The 16,725-nt window shown below is 41.7% G+C and overlaps 1 protein-coding gene across 2 annotated transcripts in view; it reads right to left on the bottom strand.

The window, feature by feature from the left end:
• Window positions 1–948, bottom strand: part of EGLN3 (egl-9 family hypoxia inducible factor 3) — a 42,310-nt gene extending 41,362 nt beyond the window's left edge. The window contains exon 1 of one of the 2 annotated variants that reach the window (XM_075926946.1): window positions 245–948. In XM_075926946.1, the coding sequence (XP_075783061.1) occupies window positions 245–862 (618 nt within the window). In that variant the 5' untranslated portion in view covers window positions 863–948. The remainder of the gene's footprint in view (window positions 1–244) is intronic. The other variant, XM_006117668.3, reaches the window with a different exon arrangement.
• Window positions 949–16,725: the final 15,777 nt, after the last annotated feature.

Genomic DNA, 16,725 nt, shown 5'->3' with positions numbered 1-16,725 from the left:
CCTGTAAAGTTTTTAATCTCTGTTCGTTTATAAAAATGTATTCTAATTAAAAGCAATTAGATTAGGTGGCGGAACATTTAACGACTGACTCGTTTAACGAAGTCCACTCACAACACGCCGAGTGCCTAGGACTTGCTAAAATTCTTACTGTAAGATTTTGTGTGCATTTAACGCAGACTAGAAACCTGGGGGGGGGGGGGGATTATTACCTTTAATAAAGGCCATTGTCTCTACAATTACTAACCTTATGTCTTCCTCTAATTTTGTAATTCCCAAGTTTCCCATCTGCGTGCATGATGAGTTTATCCATTCGGGACAGCAGGTAGCCTATATGTTCACATCCTTGTTCATTGCCCTCCACCCACAATATCTTGTCCCCGCGAACAGCCTTAGTACTGCCTGATTTTTGACTGGCCAGTGCTCCATCCTGGAATTTGTCACTCAGGTGCAGAGCCTGGACTTCTTGCAAGACTTTGTCTCCAAGTTTGTGTCCCAGGAAATTGTCTACTATGCACAAGCCATAGGAGTTCATGCAAGGCACTATGTACTGTAACACTAGTCTCTGGCCACTTCGGTGATCCTTAGGAGGCGCTCTTTTAAGAGGGGGTAGATTCAGAGGGCGCGCTCTGCAGGCACTAGACTCCCCTGCTTTCGCTGGGCAAGTGCCTCCTTCTGCGCATCTGGACGGATCGGCTCGCTGCGCCTCACTCCTGCCCTGGGCACGCTCGCTGCTCTCGGGGCTGTCTGCAGCGATCAAAAGGCTTTTCATGCTGGCTACCGGTTCGCCAGCGCCGGTGCCCAAGGGCGGCTCGGCTCCCCAGCTCGTGGCCATTTGCAGAGCGGTCCCCCTGTCCCCACGCATTGCTCACATGCTGCCGCTAGTCCGGGAGCCGTGCGAGGGGATGGGAAGGGCCATGTTCCACCCACAGGATGCTACAGAGGACAAGCCGCCGGGCGGGAGCGTGCACACGTACAGGCGGGAGCGCGCAGGCTCATCCGCCTCCGCCTCCACTTCCCTGTCGTGCCGCCGCCTCAGTCCCTGGGGGCCCGTGGCTGGGAACATGCCAGTTCCAGCGAAGCGCACGAAGGCTGGACGTGCAGAACGCAGCGGGAGGCCTCGCTGCAAGGTGTCAAGGGCACAGGCTGGGGACGGTGCTTGTTTGGCTCCCTACCCCCAGATTAGACCATCAAAAACACGGGGGCTGGGGGAGAGAACAATACAGAGACCTCCGCTTTAAGGAGGAGGTTCTGCACAAGCCTGGATTCCCTCACAGCCGCTTGCTGTAGCCCAGCAAAATGTTGGCCATAAAGCCCCATATTTTACCCTCTTAAAAAGGTCTGGGTTCTCCTGCACCAACAAACTATAGTTTGGCACAGTGGCACCCAACTACCACAAAACCCCCAAACCAACACCTGGCTCTAGAAGAATGCTGCCAGATTGTGGTACCAACTGCCCAAATTGCACTGCCTGAATACATAACTGTAGCTGCCTCTGGTTCCATCAAAAATATCCAGCTGCCTTGCTGACAGAATATGTCAGGTCCAAAACCCCAGATTCAAATCCTAGGTTCACTGAGATCCGGGTAGTTTTTGCCCTCTAATCCCTGAATTTTACAAGGCACTGGTTTCTCTTGCACTGAAAAAAATCTGATGCAGGACTGCAAGAACTTGGATCATGCCAGTTTGAAACCTACATAATGCAAGCAGATCCTATACACTAAAAATTCAAAACTTTGTTGAAAAAAAAGAAAAAGATATTCGACATCTGGATTCTACCAAATCCAACTAGTTTTAAACAGCTATGCAGAGAAATGCACCTACTAAAATTGCACTGCAAAAATCCAGACTCCAAAGCACTGCATTCTATCTTATTTATTTTACAGGTAGCATTTGCAACAACAAATGCTATAGTTTGGGTTTCAAACACATTTCTATTACAGCTAAGCTATAGGATCAAATGGTCCCTGAGACTAGTACATGTCTGCAAGGAAGGTGTACATTTTCACCTGCTGTTTCAGGCTCTGTACAAGGAATAATCTCTGCACCTCATGGGATGCAAATTGTTCCAAAGAGGAGTGGAGAGAAGCTGGGAACATGACCCTATTACTCATCTGTACCAACACACCCAGTTGAGGAATAAGTTGTACCAATCCTAGGAAACATGTAACACATGTTTTCCCCCATCCCCTCCCCCCCTGCAGAATGGGGAGCACCCAAAGAGATTTTGCTTCCTAAAGTACTAAACAACTCCTGGAGCTGCATCACACAACCTACTACCATGGCAAAATGCCACAGTATAGCCCATAATAATGTTACAAATGTAACAAAATAAAGATGTGTGAAGCTAGGCTTATCTATAAACATCATCTCAACAGCTGGATGTTCAAAAAGCCTTATTCATAATTGTTGTGTTTCCCATATTCCTATACAGTAAAGTGTGTGTTGGTAGGATGGTGTTAATGGCTCTTGTTTTGAGATGACTTGCATAATTAATTAGCAAAGTAAAGCCTTTATACTACATTCTACATACCACTGTTGTAGTTTTTAAAAAGCCACATATTTTACAGTTATGCTATCTTAAAATTGAGGTTTAAACATTTTGGTATATTATTTTTCCTCTTCTCCTCCTATAAAAACAAGCTATTTTAATCCCATGAATCCAACTGCCTTACATAAGAACGGCCGTACTGGGTCAGACCAAAGGTCCATCTAGCCCAGTATCCTGTCTGCCAACAGTGGCCAGCACCAGGTGCCCCAGAGAGGGTGGACCGAAGACAATGATCAAGCGATTTGTCTCCTGCCATCCCTCTCCAGCCTCTGACAAACAGAGGCCAAGGACACCATTTTAGAAAACATGTCTTAGAAAACATGCATTTTATATATATATATATATATATATATATATATATATATATATATATATATATATATATATATATATTAATGTGATTTTAAGGTTTAATACTTCTTGATCTTATTGAGCTAAAAAGATGACACCCTAAATCTTAAATTCTGACTGTATGAGGGAAAGTTTCTACATCTGTGGTGTCCAACACAATAGCCACTAGCCACATGTGGCTATCTGGCCAGTTGAATGGCTAGTTGACTTGAACAATGTGGCTATTTGGCCAGTTGAGCGTGGCTAGTTTGACATCATGGTTCTAAACATTTCCCTCCATTGTTAATACCATTTCATCAAGTACTAGCAACAGTAGGATGCCCAGTATATACAATATATTGACTTTCACCACTGTTGTTAACAACATGCCATAACACTGCTAAATACAAATCTAATTGACACACAGTGGCCTTGTCCAAACTAGATTTTGGAAGGTGTGTTAGTTAACAAGTTAAGAGCCTAGTATTGGCTGTAATTCTTCTAGTTTAATAGTGTTAAAGGTACCTTGCTATGGCTACAGTAGGCAGTTAGTTAACCCATGTTAACACCTTCCAAATCCTACTCTAGACAGCTAATGTTAAAGGCTTTGTCAGGCCATCTGCTCCAGTATCGCTGATATTGGCAATGGAGATGTATCAGTGTCAGCAGCAGTGGGAAATTTTCTAAAAATGGACTCTGGTTCTTGTTGAAAACATGGCCTTAGAGATGTGAGATTCCTAGCACTCTAATGGGATTAAGCAACCGTATCTTCTTCCAATAGTCCACAAACTACTGAACCTTGAATATGCTGTGTGTCCAGGGCCAAATGTCATCTGTCATGCACCTCATGGAGAGGAATGGATTTTTTGTGGCACGTTGACTGTTCAAAGCCTCTCAGAGATTTGGATTGTTATAAGTAGGCCACCTGAAAATAGATCTGAAGATAGAATGCAAAGATGGCAAAGGTGCTTTAGAAATGCAAACATTATATGACTTGACAATGTATGAGAGCTTTGCAGCTTATCATAGGGATATCACCTGTCAAAGATATTAGGAACCAGAAAGTGAAAATTATGAAAAGAAAACATGAAACAGACAAATTATTTTCATTGTCTAAGATGAAAGATGCAAAAAGGTAAATGTTAGCATATATCATGAAAAACAAATTGTATTGTAACAATTCTTACATTTTAATGCAAAGTGTTATTATTAAAATAGTTGTTCACAATGTAATTTTTAAATCCATAATGTCCTTTTAGGTATGTGGATAAACAGGCATTCAATATATGTATTTCCTTGGTTTTAATTGGTCTTTCTTGACTTATAATGCCAATATAATCATAGAATCATAGAATCATAGGACTGTAAGGGACCTCAAGAGGTCATCGAGTCCAGCCCCCCGCCCTCAAGGCAGGACCAAGCTCCACCTACACCATCCCTGACAGATGTCTATCTAACCTGTTCTTAAATATCTCCAGAGAGGGAGATTCCACCACCTCCCTTGGCAATTTATTCCAATAATTGACCACCCTGACAGTTAGGAATTTTTTCCTAATGTCCAATCTAAACCTCCCCTGCTGCACTTTAAGCCCATTACTCCTTGTCCTGTCCTCAGAAACCAAGAGGAATAAATTTTCTCCTTCCTTCTTGTGACACCCTTTTAGATATTTGAAAACCGCTATCATGTCCCCCCTTAATCTTCTTTTTTCCAAACTAAACAAGCCCAGTTCACGAAGCCTGGCTTCATAGGTCATGTTCTCTAGACCTTTAATCATTCTTGTCGCTCTTCTCTGTACCCTTTCCAATTTCTCCACATCTTTCTTGAAATGTGGCGCCCAGAACTGGACACAGTACTCCAGCTGAGGCCTAACTAGTGCAGAGTAGAGCGGCAGAATGACTTCACGAGTTTTGCTTACAACACTCCTGTTGATACAACCTAGAATCATATTTGCTTTTTTTGCAACAGCATCACACTGTTGACTCATATTCAACTTGTGGTCCACTATGACCCCTAGATCCCTTTCTGCCATGCTCCTTCCTAGACAGTCGCTTCCCATCTTGTATGTATGGAACTGATTGTTCCTTCCTAAGTGGAGCACTTTGCATTTCTCTTTATTAAACCTCATCCTGTTTACCTCTGACCATTTCTCTAACTTGCTAAGGTCATTTTGAATTATGTCCCTATCCTCCAAAGAAGTCGCAACCCCACCCAGTTTGGTATCATCTGCAAACTTAATAAGCGTACTCTCTATCCCAATATCTAAGTCATTGATGAAGATATTGAACAGTACGGGTCCCAAAACAGACCCTTGAGGAACTCCACTTGTTATCCCTTTCCAGCAGGATTTAGAACCGTTAACAACAACTCTCTGACTACGGTTATCCAGCCAATTATGCACCCACCTTATCGTGGCCCTATCTAAGTTATATTTGCCTAGTTTATCAATAAGAATATCATGCGAGACAGTATCAAATGCCTTACTAAAGTCTAGGTATAAGAACACCTTCCCAATGCAAGGAGAGGTTGAACCTCTCTAGTCCAAAACTCTCTGATCCAAAAACAGCTGTGGTCTGGAATGATTTGAATTAGCTGGATGTCCACTTTTCATGGGTGTGACCAAGTTTCCTGTGGTCCCAGAAAGTGTGTTTCCGGCCACCAGTCCTAGTGCTCAGTATTCTGTGCTGTTATTTATCTCTAATTTACACCCTAAATGTCTTCTGATAGCCCAGTAAGCAGTGGAAATGGTGTTAATGCTGCTGGACAATACTGACCTCCCGTGGTCCAGAAAAGTCTCTGTTTCAGAACTGGTCAGGTTCCAAGTGTGCTGGACTAGAGAGGTTCAACCTGTACTTACATTTGAAAGGCATTATATACAAATTCACAATAAATCACTTTTTGATTGTGTGAAGAAGTGCAATTTTTTTAAATTAGGTATCATCCCTTTTCTGCTGCACCACCAGCTCATATCTCAGGCTATGTCTACCCTACAGGTTTCTTGCGCAAAAACTTCTTGCACAAGAGCATGTCCACACTGCAAAAGCACATCAAAAAAGAGATGCGCTTTTGCGCAAGAGAGCGTCCAGATTGCATGGACACTCTCTCGAAAGGAAACTCTGATTGCTATTTACAGAATGGCTACCAGGGCACCTGTGCTTTTTTCGATTGCCTCTTTTTGTGCAAAAAAACCCTGTTCCCTGTCCACACACACCATTTTGCAATGCTCTTGCTCAAAAAGGAGTTATTCCTCATAGAAGGAGGAATACCTACACTGGAAAAACCCCTCTGTTCTTTTGTTTTACTTGCACAAAACTCTTCTTGAGGTGCGTATGCTCCATGAGTTTTTGTGGAAATACGGCTATTTTTGTCCAAAAACTCTGTAGTGTAGACCTAGCCTCAGGGTTTCTAGAATTAAATGTTAAATCCCAGTGATATAAGTACATATCTGCACAGATCACTGCTCTGTACTGAACTACAGATTCAGCTTTTTGTGATACATACTTGCATATAAACTAGCCACGGTTTCTATTTCTTCATTGGTGACCTGTCAGGAGTAGGTGGGAGAAGCTATCAGGATAGTAACAGAGCATAGTGAAAGTAGTATTCTATTGTATTTTGTTTGTACTTTAACATAGCCTGCAGAGGATTTTTTTAACAATTGGATATATGTCCCTATTTTTTACCTTTTTCAGAGATATAAAGACATTCTGAAAGCTTCATGGCAAATTAGCCTGCTTTTTAGCTTAGAAATAACATTAGTGTCACATCTCCTCTCTCTTTTCTATTCCAATGTAATATCATGGGGCCCTGATAGTTGTATATCAGCAAACTTTGAAAAGTTTACAGAGTCAAATAGCAAACTCACAAGTTATCTAAAAGGTGACCTTCATTGATGGAGTGAGGGTGTGGAATCTCTAGTAAAGGCTTCTGTCAGGGTGTGCTCAGCTCTCACTGTGGCACCTCCTTCTGGTAATTCTGGGGACTAGCTCCACCCAGTTCAGCACCCCCTTCCTGGTCATCCAACATTTCTACCACTCCCAAAATCACAGTACAGGCTTCATGACCAACCTTCCAGCCAGGTCACACAGTAACTTCACCTGCCAGAGGGAAGTCTTTCAAAGTCCTTCTGAACAGCAGCATCAGTCTTCAAACCTTACTAAGCCCCTCCCTCAGTTTTACTATTTACTGCCCGTAGCAATACAAGTACAACCCCAGCCTCTACTCTGGGTTCTAGTCCAGGGTCTTACAGAAAGCAACTGAAGTGTATGGCTATATACCTACACTTACTATTCTCTGGATTGCTTCCTGTATGCTTCCCCAAGCTTTTAATTTTCTAGCTTTCCAGCCAGACACATTTCTCTTAGGCCTGCTAGGTAAACTCTTTCTCAGGAGGTTCTTTTTCCCCACTTCCCTCAGGGAGGCAGATGGCAGACTTTCTCCACATAGCCTTATGTTATTTTCAGCTTCCTGGCTTTATGGCACTACTGCTTGTTCCCACAGAGGTGAGTTTTCTTTCAGTTAGTGGCCTCCACACAGCCTACATCTCCCCTGTTGACAACTTAATTGGGACTTTCTGCCATAATTTTACTCTCTCCAGGCCATTTGGAGTTCCTCACAGTTTTCTTTCTTCAAAATACTAGTTAGACATTGAAGTTATATAAGTGTTCTCACTCACACACTAGGTCAAGGGAAGAATTCTTAAGGGAGTGGCTTTTTCACAACCCAGTGCAGGGATGATATGTGTGGGGGCGGAATGCAGCACCACACCCCTGACCAACAAAAGTTTTACTGACAAAGATGCATGTGTATACATAGCCTTACTTTTCAGTCTCTTCCTTCTTGTCATATCAGTTTATGAAATCTCCAGTCACCGTGGTCCTTTCTGCCATATTTTTTTGGCTGGGGAATGGGAGGGGGCTAGAATTAATTGATTATTAATTAACTCAGATAGCTAACACCTTTGTAAAGGCTAGTGTGGACACTCCCAGATTGTAAACCTTTATTCTTTACCTTGGCTGAGTCCCTAGGCTGTGTCTTCCTAGAAAAAAGATCTATTTTAACCAATGTTAAATGAACCCATGTTAATTAACCTTTGTTAAAATCCTAGCAAAGGCAGATAGTTCTAGTATTAGCCTGTTGAGCTTGGGAACCACTGGTATATAGACTGGGTAACAAATGTGTTACCTCCTTGAAAAAATTCCATTGACTTTAGGTTTAGGTACTGCCTCTCAGAGTGATCAATTAACTACAATTGATGGAGAATTCCTTCCATTGATGAAGGAAGCATCTACAATACAGCACTGCTGTAGCACAACTGAAGTGTCATAGCCCTGTTGCTGTAGTATAGGTTGCATCTCTAAAATCCAGGACTCTCTGATTCAGCAACATCCATGGTCCAGAAAGACCACAGATATTGCTGGATCAGACAGTCCCAGTTGGCCAGATCCAGGGGCCGGGCTGGTGGTGGGGAGCCCAGCCTCCACTATAGCAGAGCCAGCATAGTGAGAAGCACAGTCCCCACTGGGGCTGGTGGTGGGGAGCACAGCCGCGCCCTGCAGCACAGCCGCGCTGGCAGTGGGGCCAGTACAGTAGGGAATGCAGTCCCACCCAGCCAGAGGCAGCAGGGCCGGCAGGGGCTGTTAGAACAGTACCAGCCAAGCTGGCATAGCAGGGAATATAGCCCTGCCTGGGCCAGAGGCAGCTGGGCTGGCACCCGGGAGCACAGCTCAGACTGGAGCCCAGGAGTGCAGATTTGGCCAGGGTAAGAGTGCAGCCCCAGCCAGATTCAGCAGGCCAGGGAGTGTAGCTCTGGCCCCAGGCAGGAAGCACAGCCCCAGGAGGTGGGGAGTATGGCCAATAGCTGGAAGGAGAGCCTTGACCTCCCTGGTCCAGAAAACTCTATTGTTCAGTTTGCTCGGGTCCAAGGGTACCAGACCAGGGAGGTCCTACCTGTATAGACATACTCAAACCCTCGCAGGATAGACAAAACCTGGATTTCTAATGTGAAAAAACAATCGGAAAAAATCCTGATTAACCAAAACCAAAACGACCAACCAAACAAAAAAAACCTACCAAACATCTTTCAGGCCAGAATTCTTTATATGTCATAATGATGCAAAAAGGGAATAAGGTCAATTATTATTTTTAAGGTCATAGAATTTTGTGGGTTTGCTTTCTGAACATTATAAAAATTAAACAAATGCATTTTTTTTAAAATTACTAGGATTAGATGTTTATACCTATGGGTGCCTTAGCTGAATATGCAATTACTACAATTGCTTTCCTATAGCAAAAACAATTGATAAGTTGCCATATCTAAGCATAGCAACTGCATAAACAGTTAGGCTGCATCTAGACTGGCATGATTTTGCGCATAATCTTGCCGTCTGTCTACACTGGCCGCGAGTATTTGCGCAAGAACACTGACTTTGTAATGTACAAAATCAGTGGTTCTTGCGCAAATACTCTGACGCTCCCACTCAGGGATAAGCCATCTTGCGCAAGTATTCTTGTGCAAGAGGGCCAGTGTAGATAGCAACGTTAATTTCTTGCGCAAGAAAGCGTCTACACTGGCACGGATGCTTTTTCACAAAAGCAAATCTTTTGCACAAAGGCACATGCCAGTATAGACGCTGTCTTGCGCAAATACTTTTAAAGGAAAAACTTTTCCATTAAAGGTATTTGTGCAAAATCATGCCAGTCTAGACGCAGCCTCAAGATTCATAGAATTATGGAAAGGCCTTCTTTCTTGCACTCTCTTTTACAGTATAAACAATAGCTCAAATATAAAATGTGAAAGTTGATGAAAGTTATTAAAGAACAAATTTTGCTCTTCTGATATATCTTAATTGGAGTTCTCTAAGCACAAATGGAAAAAAAATATAGGTAGTCGTTCTTAAACTACCTGGCTTGTTGGAGTATGTTGAACACCTATTGTGCATGTATTGAGACTGTCTTATTTTTAGCTGCTTATAATTTAAATACATCTCCATACATAAATTATTCAACTTATATAGCTTTGTATCTGTTTTAATATTAAGCTGAAGCCATTTTGTTCAGTGCAGAGTTCTGAATACCAATACATTAGTGAGCATTCTTTGCTAGGTCTGAATTCCTTTTTCAAAAATAAAGCTTGATTAAGTACATGGCACTTCTGCACTTCTAAAATTTTATCTTCCAATGGGCATTTTTTTCTTCTTTTAACCTTTTCCTGTCTCAGGAGTGGTTTGCGTGCCATCCAGCAATTTCTTAGCAACAAAAATCAATACACTGTTAGATGATTATCATAAGTTAAAACTTACCAGTATGAATTCAGTAGCTATCACTCTCATACAGCTTGCTACTCTGGGCCTTCCTGCCCCCCCACTGCTCTCTTTCCAAATTATGTCCCCTTTCGGCAACATGTATACCAGCAAAAATACCACTTGTAATTAAACACATTACTCAGTTTATAGCCAATAAGAAAAGTCTCTCCTCAGAGAATCTTTCAAAAGAAAATCCAGTTCACATAATATGCAGTAAAATGTAGGTTATTCAGATTATTTTTAATTTTTAAAAATATCTTTTAAAAAATACTATCAAGTTCTTTTTCATAAATGTTGAAATTATTATATATTGTGGTTTCTAAGCCATGGGAAGTCTGAAGCTGAATCTGCATGTTGTGGGTAGAGATATAAGTGACTAGTTGACTAGTCACTCCCCACCCCTTGCTGCTTCTATCGGAGGAAGCAAGGTAGGGGAGCAGAAGCCAGTGCTGGGGGGAGCCGGCTTAAAAGCTGGTTTCCCCCAGCACCATCTGTAGAATTTTTATAATGGTCAGAAAGCAAACCCACAAAATTCTATGACCTTAACAAAAATAATTGGCAGGGGGATAGTGAGGACCGGGCACGAACCGGGAATCAGCTGACTCCAAGCTCACGCCTAGTCCTAGATGCGCTTCTGCTTTTTTAATGTATTTAGAATTGACAGGCTCGTAATCCATTTACAAGGCTAAAGCACAGCAGGAGGGACCCAGCGCAAGCTGGGACAGCTGATTCCCAGCTCATGCAGGGTCCCCCCCTCGCTGTGCACCAGCCTTTTAAATAGATTAAGAGCCAACAGATTCTTACTCCATTTGAAGGGCAGAACTGCAGCAGGTTATTGAACTCCAGGCCAGGAGCTAACCCTGCTGTAGCTCCCCGCTTATCAACTAATCGACTAGGTGATGGAAAATCCATAGACCAGTTGATTATTTGATTAAACTAAATTTTTGGGTTTTGGCACTGGTTTATGACACAGCAGGATGAAAGGGAAAAGTGGGCTTTGAGGGAGAAAAACTTATAGAACTGTCTTACATAATTATCAATCATAGCAAAAGAAATGCAAAATACGACAATGAAAGGAAACTTCTGTTTACATAGATACTGTTTTTATTCAACTTTAATATAAAAGTCCCTTATAAAGAGAGAACTTTGTTGTCATATCACTATTCCTTCAACCTTTTAATAATAATCCTCAATGACCCAAAAAGATGCTGAGATGATGGGGGAACTGAAGGAGCACATATTTTCAGAGCCACAAGGTAGACTATTTTTCATAAGTGATATTTTTGTACTGGCTTTCCTGTTGAGGTCTTGTACATCTATATTTGTACAAGTTCTATATAATACATATAAGCACATAATTTCCACTTTGTTATTGCTCCAGAGACATTCTGTTAAGCAACATAATGACTGCACATCAACTTTCTACACTTATACAATAGGTTTCCAATTCACAGTGTGAGTCGATATTTGCTGACAAAAGCCTAATTGAAATTCTTCAACAGCTTCAGTTACATTCAAAAATTGACAATGCATAACTACATCACAGAATTTTCAGGCAATGAAGAGGGTGGAGGCTGGGTAAGGACATTTTGAGCTTATGATATCATAAAGACACAGAAAATGCTTTGGAATTATGGGATGAACACATTATCTGGATGTTTCTACAAAAACAATGAGCAGCAAAATAGTTAACTGTCTGTTTTTGAGGGGCCAAGCTAGGTGGGGAGCTAGGAAAGGGTGTCTGTACCCGTTGTGACTGGGCTCATTGGAGGCTGGAGAAAGGCACCTATCCTGCAGCTCTATCTCTCCCCTGGCAACAGAAGATCCAATGGGGCTGGATTCCCTGAGCTTCTACATGGCACTTAATAAGCTTCTATGCAGCTGCACAGCTTAGGTTGGCCTAGATATTTTTACTACTGGGGTCACAGCATAAGCTGTAGTGGAGAGTTGGGTGCAGGTTTTTTACTATCTTGTTGTGAGGCAAGCTGTATCATAGACTGGTCTGGATGTTTTACTACTGTATCATTTAATTCTGCCTGTGTAATATCATTGTTATCCAGTCACTGTTAGAGTTTGTACAGTACAGTACAGTACAGCCAAATTGGTGCTGAGATATGGCTACAGAACCTCCTAGTTCAGGTAAGGCCAGGAAAGTGGGAAATATGGTCTAGATGAAATTGCTATAAAGTACACAACTGGTTACAAAACCAAACTCAAAGATCACTTATCAATGGAGGCTGCGTTTAGTAGTCACTTAGAGGACTGTTTTCATTCATAATTTGGATAATGGAATGGAGAGCAGGTTTATACATTTTGCAAATGCCAAACTGGGAGTGGCTGAAAGCTCTTTGGAGGGTGCTATTTGAATTCAAAATGACCCAAAATGACTCTGACAGATGGTAAAAATGGTCTACAGTCAACAAGATGAAATCCAATAAAGAGACATCAAAGTACTGCACTTGGGAAAGAAAACCCCAGTTCATAAATACAAAGTGGGGAATAGGCAGGAGCATTACAGAAAAGGATCTGGGTACTATAAAGAATCACACACTGAATATGAGCCAACTTGATGCCATTGCAAAATCATTCTAATAACATTCTAGAGTGTGTTAACTGGAGTGTTGTATGCCAGACGAGGGAGGTAATTGTTCACATCTACTTGGCACTGGTAAACCTCAGCTGGAGTGCTGTGTCCACTTCTGGACAAACTAGAAAGAGTCCAGAGGAGCTCAACAAAATTGATAAAAGGTATGGAAATCTGACCTATGAGAATAGGTTAGAAAAACTGGGCATGCTTAGTCTTGAGAAAAGAAGACCGAGTGTGGACCTGATAATTGTCTTCAGGTATGTTAAGCAATGCTAGAGGATGGCGATCAATTATTTTCCATGTCCACTTGTCTAGCTTGGCTGGTACTGTCCATCCAGAAGATCCAGGTTTATTAGGTCTTGTTTCTGTGTGGGGGACTAAACTAGATGACCTCTCAAGGTCTTTCCAACCCTAGATTGCTATGGTTCTATTAAATCAATACAGCCTTGGTTTGCATTCAGTAACATCTGAAAGGTTAATTTTGCAACCATTAAGGACAAGCTTTTAGTCAAAGCTAAGGGCTTGTTTTAACATGGGCTAGCCCACTGAAACACACAATTCATACTACTTGCAGTATCCTGCAGTCAGGATATGCTATTTTACAGCATGGGATAGATTCCATGGCAAATTCCATAACTTCATACATAAGGACCCTCAGCATCCTCAACTCTCATAGATTTTAAGTGAATAATTAAATAACCACATAGGCAATGCATGGGGAGTTTAAGGAGAATGTGACTTCAAATGCTGTGGATGGAAGGGGCAAGGGAACAGACAGCAGCCTGCAGGAGGACTAGCAGGTGCCAACAGCAGGGGTCTGCCCCCCCTAGCAGTGGCAGGGAAAGTGGAGCAATGCAACCCCAGCTTGTTCTGCTCCTCTGGCCACATTGTTTGGGGGAGGACTGCTCCTACACTCACTGTCGGGAAATGGAACAATGTGGCTGGGATTGTGGCTCCACAATTTGCCTCACTGCTATCCATGTGGGTGGACATCTGGTCCCTTGCTGCTGGCGCCAGACCCCCACTGGCCCCACTAGTCTCCCAGGCCGCATCACTCGGGGGATGAGGAAGAGGTGTGGCAGGGATCGAGCAAGGACAAGGAAGAGGCAAGGCAGGGATGGAGTAGGGGTGGAGAGAAGCAACACTTGGGGTAGACTTTTCCTGGCCCTACCTTGGGGTGGGGGTCAAATGGATGGTGGCTCCCTGACCCTTTTCACCAGTCACCCCTGAATAACCACAGCTTTAATTAACAAGGATTCTTTAATCACACTTTCTGGCTTGAATGTGAGAAATCACAGGGTCCTCTGCCATATTAGAACATGAGCTAAGAAATAGATTGCATCATTTCTGTTGGCTAGATCTATGAGGCCAGGATGTAATTTAAAAGTGATTTAAATGGAGAAGAGACAGATCTGCCATTTAACCAGAATGTTTCAGACTAAAGCCATTTCTCCACTGTTTAAAAAAAAAAGAAAAAAGGGGGGATTGCAAATTAGTTAAGGTAAAGAAGTTAGTTTAAAAAATTAGGTTGTGTTTATTGGAGCATAGATACTTGTTACAATGCAATACATTAGTGTCAACCTGGACTCTAGGTGAAACTTTGGCTTCACTGAAATCAATGATAAAACTCCCACTGACTTCAACAGAGTTCCCATTTCATGTTATACATCTTCATTCCTTATCAAATTTTATTTTTTGGTAAAACTTTATAGTATAATACATCCTATAATATAATATAGTTGCCCCATTTCTCTCTCCCATGAGGAAAAAAAGCCTCATGTGTTGTTTTGAAAACAAATAATTAAACAAGACATTTCTGACCCACTGTGATGAGATCTGAGAGGTCAGCTACCTCGATTAGTTAAGTGTGTGCTGTAGGAGTCTATTCTGAGTGAGTCTACCCTCTATCAGGAATGGTAAAAGCTCCCTAAAACTGGGGGGCACAGTGTCCAAGCCATGGTCCTGCCTCCCCACTCTGCCTCTTCCCCCCAAGAATCCACTCCTGTTATTTGCCCCCTCCCCTATTTCTCGCCCTTATGGCTAGTAAAAAGTAATACCCCCTTCCCCCTCCCCGGGGCCCTTCTGCCTCCTATATGTATGAACAATGGACCTGACTCTCAGCCTTTTCACTGATGGGAATCTTTTCACTGATGTCAAAGTGTTTTGGATCAGGCCCAATATGTTCTTTTTATCTGAGTTTTTAGCTCCCCAGGCATCAAGGACATCAGTGGTTCATATACTGATAATGCAATGGATCACTTTTTCTTCACTTTTTTCATCAGTAATTAGTTTGTGTGCCTATTAAAACCCCCACACCTTTTCCAAAGAAAGCCCCACAAACTAAGTCAATCTCTATTATCATCTCAAAAAGATTTCAACGATAAATCATCGCTTTAATTTAGTATTAATAATAATCATTTTCTAACTAATAATAAAAACAGGTCAGTTACACAGAACAATGTGGGTCAGTTAGTAAAACCGGGCTTATTTGAGCACCACACTTGTTAATACAGCCAAAAGCAAGGTCAGATATCTAGGAACAATGAATGTAGTTCACAATGGTGGACTACCTATACTATGATTTAGGGAACAACATCTTGTGAAGCAGGAACTTCAAAATAGATTTAGGAGTCATGCTAGATAAGCATCTGAGTATGAGCTCTTAATGCAGTGCTGTAAGGAATTTAATGTGAACCTTGTGTTGATACAGAAGAATCTACACTTGTAAAATTCACTTACTTTTTGTAGAGGTATAGGAGGGCTACATTTACCTCTGTCCATACTAAAATATCCCTCGGTTTATTTGGTATAATTATTACTCATTTTGGAGCAGTGCAAGTCCTTCCTGGTAAAGTTAAGTTTGTGTAGGAGTTAACAGTAAAGAAGTCCTCTCCCTGCATTCCCATTAGGATTGCCAGTCCTCCAGGATTGCCCTACTCTCCAAAAATTAAAGATTAATCTTGAATTAAAGATTATATCATGCGATGAAATCTCCACAAATGTGTCCAACCTAAATTTGTAGCCCTAATTCCCATACTGCATCACTCCCTTCTACAGAGACCTGTCAGATAATCTGTTTGACCTCTATTGTTCAAGGGTCAGAGTTACCAGAAGTCCTCTTGGTTTCTTACAAAGCATTATGACTACTAAGCCTCAAGAGACTATTACTTTGTACAAACTGTGCCCTCTGTTCGTGGCCATGCTCAGGCGTCACCATGGTGCAGAAAGAAAGTCATTGATTTTTCTTGCCCACAAGATGAGAAGTAAAACAAACAAATAACTGATTTTTAATATAGATGGTGCAACAGCAACAAAAATATAAACATAAAAATTTCATTTACAGGTCAAAAAAATTTTTTTTCTTCAGCACAAAACAATTTCCTCTCCGTCTTTTATTTGATTTCATGCTTGTGTGTTTCTAAAACCCTTAAAAAATCTAACTATATTTTGAAACAACACATCATTTCAACGTGAAACGTCTCAAAACATTTTGTTTTTAAAATGTCAAACAAGCTGCTTTGACTTTTTTGAGAAAAAAAAATGTTTGGGTTTTGATGTTTTTGTTGTTGTTGGTTTTTGTGTTTTTTTTGTTTTTTTTGGTTGAAACCATTCACTCAATATGACCTGAATTCACAAATAGTTTCAGTCACTTCAAAACCACATTTTTGGGTTAATAAAATTTTCATATGTAAAAACTCTGCCCAATGCTAATGAGAAGTGAATACAGCTGCTCACTGGAAAGTCCAGGAGTGATCCAGATCCAGCTTAATGCAGAGCCAGCCTGAAACCTGGGTCAGTTGCCAGAATCTGCATACCCAACACAATGGAGAACTCAAGGAAGTACCAGCCAATTCTTACACAAAGTTTGAGGTCAAATTACTATTTTCTAGCTTTTAAAGCCCAACAAAGCCCTCTCTAGCCACTGCCAATGTTGGAACTGTGCATGGGAATAGCTAGG

The sequence above is a fragment of the Pelodiscus sinensis genome, chromosome 4, assembly GCF_049634645.1.
Source record: "Pelodiscus sinensis isolate JC-2024 chromosome 4, ASM4963464v1, whole genome shotgun sequence".
Lineage (NCBI taxonomy): Eukaryota > Metazoa > Chordata > Testudines > Trionychidae > Pelodiscus > Pelodiscus sinensis.
This window is presented reverse-complemented; position numbering and strand designations above follow the sequence as displayed.